The sequence below is a fragment of the Neolamprologus brichardi genome, chromosome 15 (assembly GCF_056152115.1).
Source record: "Neolamprologus brichardi isolate AB-2024 chromosome 15, ASM5615211v1, whole genome shotgun sequence".
Lineage (NCBI taxonomy): Eukaryota > Metazoa > Chordata > Actinopteri > Cichliformes > Cichlidae > Neolamprologus > Neolamprologus brichardi.
The window spans coordinates 11,425,452-11,438,002 of NC_142118.1; the positions used below are offsets into that span (position 1 = coordinate 11,425,452).

The 12,551-nt window shown below is 38.0% G+C and overlaps 1 protein-coding gene across 1 annotated transcript; it reads left to right on the forward strand.

The window, feature by feature from the left end:
- The first annotated feature begins 2,754 nt into the window (after window positions 1-2,754).
- LOC102778614 (hydroperoxide isomerase ALOXE3-like) lies at window positions 2,755-9,999 on the forward strand. Its single transcript, XM_087852430.1, has 15 exons — window positions 2,755-2,821; window positions 3,034-3,188; window positions 4,851-5,055; window positions 5,196-5,277; window positions 5,391-5,513; window positions 5,636-5,739; window positions 5,969-6,141; window positions 6,216-6,359; window positions 6,532-6,735; window positions 6,890-6,976; window positions 7,082-7,248; window positions 7,495-7,616; window positions 7,707-7,807; window positions 8,475-8,645; window positions 8,751-9,999. The coding sequence occupies exons 2-15, from the start codon at window positions 3,042-3,044 to the stop codon at window positions 8,928-8,930; spliced, it is 2,010 nt and encodes a 669-aa protein (XP_087708556.1). The 5' UTR covers window positions 2,755-2,821; window positions 3,034-3,041; the 3' UTR covers window positions 8,931-9,999.
- The last annotated feature ends 2,552 nt before the right edge of the window (window positions 10,000-12,551 follow it).

The following is a 12,551-nucleotide window of genomic DNA, read 5'->3' on the forward strand; positions in this document are numbered from 1 at the left end:
GTGTGCAAAAAAGACACAGAGCTTCAGAAATGGCTCCACAATATATTTATGCATAGCTTCTTGGAAAACAAACTCCTTTGGTAAGATGTAAATGCTCCAAACTTTATTTTGTATACATAAAATCACATACTATTACTATTACAGCACAATAACTGCTGCTATTAAATTGGTTAATGACATCGTTGATTCAATGGACTGCAAATAATACTGTGCTGTTCTTTTTCTTGACTTGTCAAAGGCTTTTGATACAGTTGACCATGCTATTTTATTAAATAGACTAAACAATATTGGTCTATCTGTAAATGCTGTAAGTTGGTGTTCAAATTACTTGTTAGCAAGAAAACAGTGTGTCCATGCTGCTGGGTCTTCTTCCTCTTTTCTCCCAGTATCCAAAGGAGTTCCGCAGGGCTCCATATTAAGGCCATTGCTATTTTCTCTTTACATAAACAACCTTTGTGATAATTTGTCAAATGCAGCATTTCATCTTTATGCAGATGATACAATTATTTATTGTTCATCCCCTTCAGTAGCACAAACCGTGCAATTTCTGCAGTCTGCCTTTGATGTTGTTCAGTCCCATTTAACTCAAATTAAGTTGGTGTTAAATCCAGAGAAATCCAAGTTCATGTTATTCTTAAATGGCAAAGAGTTGTTAGCTTTGTCTCCTAAGATTAAAACAATTCAAGGAACTGAAATTGAAATGGTCACATCTTACAAGTATCTAGGGATCATTATAGATCAGAATTTGTCATTTAAAACTCACATTCAAAGGCTTGTGTCGAAGTTAAAACTAAAACTAGGTTACTTTTTTAGAAATCAATCCTGTTTCTCCCTCCAAGTGAGAAAACACTTGATTCATGCAGCTTTTTTTTTTTTTTTTTTACCTTTATTGGATTCTGGTGACCTGCTTTTTATGAATGCACCTGCCCACTACTTAAAGGGGTTGGATACTGTGTACCATTATGCTTTACGTTTTATTACTGGCTATGGAAATCGTGTACATCATTGTTCTTTGTATGCTGCTGCTAAATGTCCATCTTTGCAGACTCTCCAATTGGTTGATCTTTATCTATAAATCTCTCCTTGGGCTGGTTCCATCTTATTTATGTGTTTATATGTGTAAAAATCACAACCAATACTGTCACGGCTGGGCAGCAGTCGTGTGGTGGAATGAAAGAGGACCCAAGATGCAGATGGCAGAGGAGATGCAGGTGGAGATTTATTTAAGGTGAAAAATCCAAGGTGAGGATGCAAAGCGAGAAACAGAGGACGCAAAGCGAGAAACAGAGGACACGGCGACATACCAAAATTATGCAGAGAAATGCAGACGACGAGACAAGGAGCACAGGCAGACACGCAGTATAAATACACACACCAGGTAATCAGGAAATGGCACACAGGAGGGGACACAGCTGGAACTAATGGGTATAACGAGACACAAACCTACAAAGTAAAACAGGAAACTCACAGACTGTTTCACAACACCAACTCGGGGACACGAACAGAACACAGAGGAAGGACACAGGTAAGGATGATAGAAACACTAAACACACAACTCAAACCATAAGAACAAATACAAAACAGCACAAACTGGAAAATAATAACAATAAACTCAAAACACTGGGTCAACGACCCAGGACCATGACAAATACAGCCTTCGTTCTCATAATATCATACAATTGATTGTCCCAAAAATCAAAACAGAATTGGGGTAAAAGCCTTTTAAATACGCTGCCCCTGCTTCCTGGAATAATCTGCAGAAGGATCTGAAATTTTTAGAATTGGTTACCTTGGGAGAGATTAAGTCTGTCTTAAAGGAATGAGAGGATAACTCTTTTACTCAGTGTGATTGTTTTTAATGTACTCTTAATTTGATCTGTTATTGTATATTTTACACATGTTGGTATGGGATATTGTATTTGATTTAAATGTTATATATTTATGTGGTATGTGTATTTTGACTTTTTTGCCATGATGCCAGGTCTCTCTTGAAAATGAGATTTTTAATCTCCTTAATAAATTAATGAATAAAGGACTAATAATAATAAATATTGCCACAGTTCAAACGGATCTTTTCCAGAGAGAGAAAGAGTTGGTGTTGGTGTTGGTGCTGGTGTTGAGCCATTCTTAACTGTGAAGAAGTAATCTTTAAAGTCAGTATGGGACAGACACAAAGCAAGTATTCAGACCACAAACAAGAAAGACTTAATGCAGCTGCTCACTGTAAATCTGCATCGAATAACTTCATGCATCTTTCCACTTGAGTTTTGAGGTTGAGTTGAGTTAGCTGAGCATGCAGGTTACAATAGGTAAGGGTAAAGGACCACATATACATGACTTTATTTTGACAGACTTATACAAGGGGATAAGCCAGTGTAGCTCTAAGCGGGTTACACAAAAAAGGGGTTACAGCACATAACCAACACTTTCTAACTATGACTGAAAAATCACCTTAAAAATCAAAACTTTCTCATAAACCTAAATTTCCATTTCTTATCCAATTCGGGGTTGCACATTGGCTGGAACCTATCTCAACTGACACTAGACAGTTTATATTTATATTGATGCTGTTTATTTGATATTAAATTGATCTACTAACCAATGGGAAAACAATAGTTATCTGGAAAAATGTCTGAGTTTTTTTCCAAGTATAGACTACACATCCATCTAAGGGGCTGATCTCAAGCAAACCTGATTAACCAGGCCTACCTGTTAAGTTAATTTTTAAAAGGGAGAAACTCCCACTTTACTTGAAACCACAAATAAAGCCGACGACTAGTGCAGCCTCTAAGAGGAGAGTAAGAACGGCTCCAAAGCAAAGGTTTGTGTACTTACTGCGCTTGTGCTTGCTATGATAGCTGATTATCATTGCATTTTAGGTTTAATAATGTACCCGGGACAAGATTCAGTGAAGCTGGGCTTAAACAAGAATTTCCTTTGATGAATATTTTTAAGTTTACAAAAGTTAACGTCTTTCTGTTGTTTGCTATCATATTTTTGAGATTTATTTTCTTCTCCTACACTTTTTCAAAGACATAACCATGGCGGTGTACAAGCTAGAGGTGACAACTGGTGACATGAAACACGCAGGGACAATGGACAATATATACATCACCCTGTTTGGAACAGAAGGGCAGAGTGACCGAACTAAGTTGGACAACTTGGGCATTGACTTTAAATCCGGCAAGGTAAGATATATTCAGAGTAACAATGTTTATAAAATGGGGGGGGGGGGGCTTGTTCCTTCTTCCAGAGGCAAAGTCCAGCCATGTTTTGAGTCACTATTAGGGACTAGGGAGAGAACCTACCAGCACCCGATGACATAATGTCGCCTCTGTCAGTGCGCCCCAGGCACCGATCGGTTTTCTATCATCCATTTGCTGGGAGTAAGGGCGCCCTCCGTTTGCGAGGAGCGCCTGCTGCTTGCGGCACAGGGAGGAGAGGGCGGGGCGGCGGGGGATTCTCTGGCAGCTGGAGCAGCATCTAATAACTCGCAAAATAAAACAAAATAAAAACAAAACAACAAACACGAAAACACCAGACATTATGATACAGACTTATAATTTGCACCGATTTTTTTTTTTTTTTTTTTTTAAATTCTATACGCGAAAAGTGAGCGCGAGAGCCCTCGGTGCGCCTGCTCGCTGCTGAAGTCAAAGTAAACTTTATTGTCATCTCCGCTACATACAGTCCAGTATATAGAAAGACGAGACGACGAGGCTCCAGTTACGGCAGTACAAGTAAACAAACAATAAATATAAGAACAGTAAGAAAATAAATATACGCTGTAGGACTCGGGGTAAAGGGATCAATAACAATTTAAAAATTTATAATTTACAGTTTGACGATTTAAAGTCTCACACACAACCCGTCGAAAGGGGAGGGGGCCGGCTGCTTCCAAATAGAGCCCATTTCATTCATAATGTTGTAAATTATCCTTCGATGCTTGTTCCCTCCTGGGAACACGGCAGGTCCTATTTCACTGCAGGGCAACCTGCACATGGCAAATAAAGCCTTGATTGATTGATTGAAATGATGCAAAAAATATTATTTTTAATAAATATAATAAAAACTTGAATTGTTTATGGACTATAACAATAACAAATACTCCCCAGCCAGTGGTTTAGTACACCTTGCTAGTACTGGGGAGGGAACACTATTTTCCTTCAGAACTGCCTTAATAGAGAAAAATTCCTCCGAGAATTTGAGCCATCTTGCAGTTGCACCAGATTTTCCAGCTGTGCATCCATGATGTGCATCTTCTGTTCCAAAACATGCCAAAGGAGCTCTGAACGGTGGAGGCCATTTGAGTACAGTGAGCTCATTGTAATGTTCAAGAAGCATGTTTTAGATCATTTGAATGATGCTCAAGTAGTGCTAAGAGGCCTAGAAGGTGCCAAGAAAATTATTCCCGCACCATTACACCACCAGCAGCCTGGTCCATGCTTTCAACATGTCCATGCTTTCATGTTGTATTATGCTTTCATTATGCCAAATTGTGACCCTTGCAGCAGAAATCAAGACACCTCCAATATCGACCCAGGCTTTTGATGCTCAGTTTAAATTTCAGCAGGGTTTACCATGTCTATATCCCAAAATGAATCTAGTTGTTGCCATTTGATTGATCATATTTGTCCATTAATGAGCAGCAGAAAAGGTGTACCTAATATAGTGTCCTGTGAATGTATATTGAAGTCCACTGTCTTTTTTTCCCTAGCACTTGAAAGCTTTAACTTGAGTGACTGCACTATTGCAGGAGTCTCTAGCTTGCTTTCAACATGCATGTATGATAACGTTGAATAATGCAATGAGTTTGCTTTTTAACGTTTGTTTTATATTCTGACTTCCAGACAGGAGCGTACACCATAAAAACCAGTATGTCACTGGGAAAGCTTCTTCTTGTCAAGGCTGAGAAAGATCCATTTTTTCTAATCTCAGAAGATGAGTGGTACTGCTCCAGAATAGTGGTGACCACTCCAGAGGGAGATGTCGTTCTCTTCCCCTGTTACAGATGGATCTCCAGGGGAGAGCTGGTGGAGCTCAGAGGAGGGCGAGGTCTTCTAAAAAATGAAATGGCAATTCATTATAAGTTAATGATGCTAATATCATTGAATGTTTTTCAAACATTGTTGTATTTTGCTTTTGACTTTTTTTTTTTTTTTTTTTTTTTTTGAAACCATTTTTATACCTCACAGCTATGAAGGTTTTTGAGGATGATCATCCTCTGCTGATTGACCACAGAAGAAATGAGCTACTAGATAAAAAGAAATTGTACCAGTAAGTTTACATGCATATTTATACTGCTAATACTCTTACTTTTGTGTCTTTTAACATTAAACATTGAGCTATACACATGACTTTACACTTTTCTTTTTTGTTGTTGTTTTTAGATGGGAGATCACAGACAAAAAGCTACCACACCACAGCCATTTTAAAAATGTGTCTGAGTTTCCAGCTGAAATACGTTTCTCTGCAACCAAATCAGATGAGCTGCTTTATACCAAAAGGATGATGTAAGTTAGGAATTCAATCTGTATCTTAATAGTAGCTCCAAAAAAGGGCAAAAGACTTTTTTGAATTGTGAATTACTGGTCATGTATCTTGTTTAAAATTTTTCTTACTCCTCCTCACTTAGTGGTGCTGAACTGATGTTCAAGGGGCTCGCTGGATCTACTGAACAATGGAAAAACACAGATGATATGAAGAAGACCTTTTGGTTCAAAAAGACTACAATATCAGGTAGAAAACACCATCTTGGTGAAATACATCTACATCAACGGCTGATGGCGTCAATAACTGTCAGCAGCTAAACCTGAAGAAATTAGACTGTTTTATAGGGCCGTATTATAAAGGACAGTCTGAATCTTGTTTTTCTTTGTTAGCAGTGATTATGAGCAGGTACTCATTTGTAAAAGCTCAATGATTACTGACAAGATAGGAAACAATATTTTTTGCCAATGTGTTTCAGAGTATGTCATGCAACACTGGAAGGATGATGACTTTTTTGGATTCCAGTTTCTGAATGCTATAAACCCAAATGTGATCAAGAGGTGCTCAGAACTTCCCCCAAACTTTCCTGTCACAGAGGAGATGGTGGAGCCATTCCTGAGAGATGGGACCTCCTTGAAGCAGGAAATGGAGGTATGAATGAAATGTAGTTTTAAAATTTGCTGTCTCCAGTTAACTTCTGAGCTTCTGTTCTGTTGTTTGTTCAGAAAGGAAATATCTTCATCTGTGACCAGAAGATCATGGATGGAATACCCACCAGGATATATGATGGTCACCCTCTGCATGTGACAGCTGGCTTGTGTTTGTTCTACATGAACCCAGAGAACAAACTGATGCCAATTGCAATACAGGTATTTTACTGAGAGAACAGATGGCATTCATATTATGAGCTCTTTTGTGTTGCACAGTGAAGACGTGCGTGTGGAGCCACTGGTGTCATTATGCATTTAAGTTGTAGTTTTTCTCTCTTTTTGTTTGTATTTTTTCAATATATTTATTATCTTTATTTTCTTATAAATCCAGCTGCATCAAAAGCCTTCTGAGCAGAACCCCATCTTTCTGCCCAGTGACTCTGAGGCAGACTGGCTGCTAGCCAAGCTGTTTATTAAAAATTCAGATCTACTGGAACATCAAGCAGTCTATCACCTCATGAGCACTCACTTTCTGGCAGAGGTCTTTGCTATTGCTACTTTCCGCTGCTTCCCTGAGATTCATCCTCTCTACAAGGTAAAATGATACCACAAATTAACAGGTGTGGTAATATATACTATAGAAAAACCTATTTCAACATTAAAAATAATTTCTTTTCTGTTAACAGAACTTCACTTTGATTTGATTTGATTCTAACTTGTATTTGGTATTTTATCCTCTGTCTGCACAGCTTCTGATCCCACACCTCCGTTACACTCTGCACATAAACAGCATAGGTCGCAACACTCTTTTTGGACCTGATGGGCCTTTTGCCATTGTATGCATATGTACATCCCAACGCTCTCATAGTTCTTGTATTTTATATTTCCATAACTATAAATTCCAGAAACCTACCAAACTACAACTATTTAATTACCAATAGAGTTCACTTGGATATGAGGGGATAAAAGAGCTCATGAGACGGGGTCTATCCAGAATGACGTACAGCTCCCTCTGCCTGCCAGAGAACATCACTGCACGAGGACTGCAGTCAATCCCCAATTTCTACTACAGAGATGATGGCCTCAAGCTGTGGAACATCATCAACAGGTCAGGATTAAATTAACTGTATGGGAATAATACATTTTTTAAGCAACAGCATTGCAATACAGCTGCAAGATGTTCATTACTAGATAATATTAATCTGATTTTGTTAGTTTGGTACACTACACATTGCATTTATATTTTTGCAACTACAACAATGATTAATTGATGGAACTTGGTGTTAATATGGTTTTACAATGCAAATTTAATATAAAATTGTATTTACATGCATATATTACATATTTTTACCAGCTTTGTTAAGTATATAGTGGAGCACTATTATCCATCAGACAGCGATGTGTGCAAGGACAAAGAGCTTCAGAAATGGATCAATGAGATATTTACACACGGCGTCGTAGGAAACAAACTCTCTGGTAAATAATAAATACCCTTAATTATATTTGACACAAAGCCTAGGTTATAATGAAAAAAATAGTGATTGACAGCAAGCGTTCTGTTAACAGGGTTTCCTGCATCCTTTAATACTGTTGAGGAGGTGATCAAGTTTATCACCATGGTGATCTTCACAGTGTCAGTTCAACATGCTGCACTCAATAATGGACAGGTATGACAGCACGCTATGTAATTATGTTTGATCAAGTACAGTGAGTCTTTGCATCTCCAATAAGGAATTGATTCAGCTGCCTTTTGGCCACAGAGAAGTGTCTCTATTCTATTCCATGTTTCTTTGGTTTGCATTTTTGTAAAGGATACATACTGCAGCAGATCCAGAGAAACACCTCATAATTTTACAAGAAATTTAGGAGCATTTGGCTGAGTAAGTCAAGTCATTCCAAGTTACTGCACCCAGTTCTTTGGCTTATTGTCCCATCATGCTGGGATAAGCTGAGTTATCAGATTTTTTAGACATTCTGAAACCAACTACATTTTCCAGATATTCAACTTTCACCTAATGTTGTCATAATGAAGCAAAAATCAAAAAACACACATTATGGCACGCAAAATCTTGGACCACAGTTATCATTTATATAACTATATAAAACATTTAGTAAAATCTGCTTTGTCAGTTATTCTCTCTGACTATAATTCCCTTTGCTTTATGTATCAGAAAAACATAATAGAAGAGTAATAAAATTTGCTGTAGCTCTGAAGATATTGGTGGATAATGTTTAACATGAGAACAGATATCTACACTTATTTACACAGATACAATAGCTATGTCCTTTGAAAAATAAAGCAAGTCATTTATAAAAACTTATGTTTCATTCTAGTTTGAGTACAGTTCCTGGGCGCCCTGTGGCTCACTCCTGCTTCGTAAACGTGCTCCAACCACAAAGGGGCAGTCAAGCATGACGACATTATTGGAGACTCTTCCAAATATTGGGGAGACAGTAAAGTTTGCAGGAATTCTTTGGATGCTTTCCCACAAGTATACAGATGTGGTATGTATCTTTTTTCTTTTCATGCTTTATTTATATTTCTTTAAAAAAAAAAGAGTATCACAAATAAAATATTGTTAGTCTGACTAACTAATTTTGCCTCTGCAGGTTCTGTTGGGTCAGTACCCTGAAGAACGATTCGATGAACCTACCCCGAAACAAATGATTAAAGAGTTTCAAGCAGAGCTGTCCTACCTCGGTGAAGAAATTACAGCAAGAAATTCTCGGCTTGAAGTACCCTACACATATCTGAACCCGACTGAAATAGAGAACAGTGTAACCATTTAGTCAACAATACATGGTATTCTGCTTTCTTTGTCTATAATTCTGGTACATATAGTACCAAGTGAGGTGACGCTGGCAGCTTCTCAGGTTTTATATGTTAGTTGTATCATGATAAATAGGCATGTTCATCTTTTGTATCTACTATGTATTACATAGATTAAGAGATTAGTTTGGGGACATTGGGGGACTTTTTTTTTTTTTACAATAAAATGAAATTATGACAAATTAAAAACCATTTATCATGCTTTTTAAAGAATATACATACAATTAAAATAGTTTGTTCCTATACGAATGAAAGTAACATGCACATCTGAGACTATCACTCCTTTTTTTGGTTGTAGGAGGCACATGATTGACACATAGTGTGCGCATAGCTAATGTTACCAAGGATATGTAAAGGTTAGTTCTTCTTTTACAATGCTGAAGATTTAGACTGTGAGCACAGTTGTCTAAAATAAAAAGCACTGGTAATTACCAAAATCATTTTTACATTTTTGTAATGGTTAGTGCAGCAGTATGCATGAGCTGCATTGTAAGTATTGTTATCCATTAATTTTCAAATTTACTATTTCTTCTTCTTTTTTTCTAAAACAGTAAAGCTCATTATTTTTTAATTAAGATACCAAATTTTATTATTTTCTTGTATTCCTGAACAGAAAAATATATATATGCATGGTTCAAGTCCAATGTGTTGGCTAAAATTTGGGTATAAAAATGTGAACTCACTTTATTTCCCTAATAACAATATAATTCTTAATTTTAAACAACTTTTTGACAAATTTCTAAAATATTTCTTTTGTGTTTTCATGACAGGTGGCCTAACAAATATGTTAAGCAATGTACAATATACATTTTTTTCACTTTCTTTTTTTATGTGGTTCAGAGTTGATTTAAAGGGATCAGACAAACAATGTAAAAATGCTGGGAAACAGATTATCCAAAAAATAAAAAAAAAATTTATTCATGACAGAACGGTGGGAACAATCACTCTTTGTGTAAAGCTGTATGTTTTAATTTTCCTCTTGCTGTGACATTAAATACCAATAAAGAAATACTAATGAGGCTCAGCAAATTCAAGCATTAAAAATCTTTTTGTATCTCTGATTTCTTTTTCTGTAGTTTCCACAATGCAATCATGGGTAAATAAAAGCTAAAGGTGACAACAGCTCGCACGCATTACGCATGTGAGCTGTTGTCACTAGACCACATATACAGTACATCACTTTATGTGGAACAGAAAGCGGAGTGGACAATTTCAGCCGAACATTAAGACAGTGATTCTCAAAATAAATCTCGGAAAATAAACTTTTATATGTAAATGTTATTCTTTGTAAATAAGGACTGTGACTTTAAAGCCTGTAGCTTTTTAAGATATTAATCATTATCTGACTTTTATCACGAATCAGATTATTTTCCTGGTGATGCCTGAGGGAGGTGGATATCTTGGAAGAGAAGAAAAACACACCTGAAACAAACATCTTGCCTGACCAGTACTGTTTTCCAGTAATGAGAAACAGATTCTATGTTCTAATACCAAACTTACATTTAAACTTTGACAACACTTTCAAGTTTAATCATCTGGACTCTTGTCGAATAAGTCATTGTTGAAGGAGCTCATCTATTGTACACTGTATTATACATTTGTTTAATATTGTTTTAGGAATTGTAGGAATGGCTGTCCATATGTGTACTTGACATACATAAACAGAGCCCCCTTCTTATATATATATATGTATATATATATATACACACACACATATATATATATATATATATATATATATATATATATATATATATATATACACACACATACATACATATACATATATATACATACATATATATATATACATATACATATAAATGGTAAATGGCCTGCATTTGTATAGCGCTTTTCTAGTCCTTAAGGACCCCAAAGCGCTTTACACTACATTCAGTCATTCACACACTGGCAATGGTAAGCTACATTGTAGCCACAGCTGCCCTGGGGCGCACTGACAGAGGCGAGGCTGCCGGACACAGGCGCCACCGGGCCCTCTGACCACCACCAGTAGGCAAACATGGGGTTAGTATCTTGCCTGAGGATATTTGGCATGCAGCCAGGAGGCAGCGACCTTCTGAGTAGTGGCTGACCTGCTCTGCCACCTGAGCTACAGCCACCCCTATACATATACATACACATACATATATATATATAATATAGTAGAGAAGTATGAACTTGATGAAAGACTAAATTTAGAAAGGGCAATAATATGATGTCACTTGGTAGGGAAAGAAATAAATGGATCATAAAGAGAACCATAAATGGGGTGGTATAGGGTGATGGGCTACAAGAGAAAGTAGACAAAAGGTAATTTGTGACAAATGCATGGGGAGTAAAGAAATGGGAGGTGCTCAAGCACATAGAAGCATAACTGATATATTAAGTTTAATCTAAAAAGAAAGCTTGGTCTTAAAAGACATCCAAACCCAAAGTGAGAGCTGGTTCCATAGGAGAGGGATCTAATAGCTAAAAGGTCTGCCTGCCATTATTCTTTTGCAAACTCTGGCAAACAAATAAATTCTGGATTTAACTGGAAGCCAATGAGTAGAAGCTAATATGGGAGTCTCTGTGATGATGAGATGAGAGATAAGATAGCCTTTATTTGTCAGTTGCAGTTGCCCACAACTGAGATGACAGACCTTGCCAACCGTACATACAATACACAAACATCACATTGGGGAGACAGGTCAGGCTAGTAGCAAGGGGAAAAAAAAACATCGAAATGTGTAACACAAAAGGATAATACAGGAATGCACAGATATCAACACACCATAGCACAATAAACACAGACAAGCAACATGGGAGAGTATTCCAGTGTGTACAGCTGATCCGGGACCTCTGCAGTCTTCGATTTCGCCTCCAGCTGATCCGGTGTCCACATCGAATGGGAGGTGAGCATGGGAGGAGGCGTTGGATCCGGGGTAGGGAGGGTGATAGCGGGGGCGTATCAGTGTACGTGTTTCATGTGTGTCCATGTGGAGGGGTGATGAGTGAGTGCTTATCAGTGTATATGTATGTGTGTGTGTGTCCATAGTTCAGCTGAGACAGTGTCCTTCGCCATGCCAGGCTAAGTAGCTAAGTGGAACAGTGGACTCTCAATCTCCCGTTGGAGAGCAGCGAGCTTCTCCGTGATGTTATCAAACTTGCGCTCTGTGGTCTTGTCATTCTTGTGCTCAAAGAGCAGATTCTGAGACGTCACGACCGCAGTGAGCTGCTCCAAGATGTGATCCAACTTTCGCTCAGAGGTCTTATTCTGAGTATTCACGGCAGCCGTAAGCTTCTCCAAGATCTTAACTATGCTGCACTCAGTGAGCCCATTCTGAGAAGTCGCGCCTCGTCGCATCCTTTCAATCCCAGCGGGAAGCCTTGGGGGGATTTGAACAGCCGGTTCCGCTTTCTCAATTCTCCGATAAGCCAGGGCCTAGCCAGCTCCGATCAGCAAGAACCCTGTTATCATGGTTCCGAATAGGTAGATATCTTCAGCGTCCTCGATCGACAGTCCCGCCAGGCACACGATCCTCCATGTCTGCCACCCGTCCATCGTGTATCCGGCAGGGAAAGTCCCTCCAGGGCACTCG

Coding starts and splice junctions, on each gene's coding strand:
- LOC102778614 (XM_087852430.1), top strand. CDS start 3,042: ATGGCGGTGTACAAGCTAGAGGTGACAACTGGTGACATGAAACACGCA. Junction 5,056..5,195: donor GGAGCTCAGAGGAGGGCGAG/GTCTTCTAAAAA, acceptor TATACCTCACAG/CTATGAAGGTTTTTGAGGAT. Junction 5,278..5,390: donor GATAAAAAGAAATTGTACCA/GTAAGTTTACAT, acceptor TGTTGTTTTTAG/ATGGGAGATCACAGACAAAA.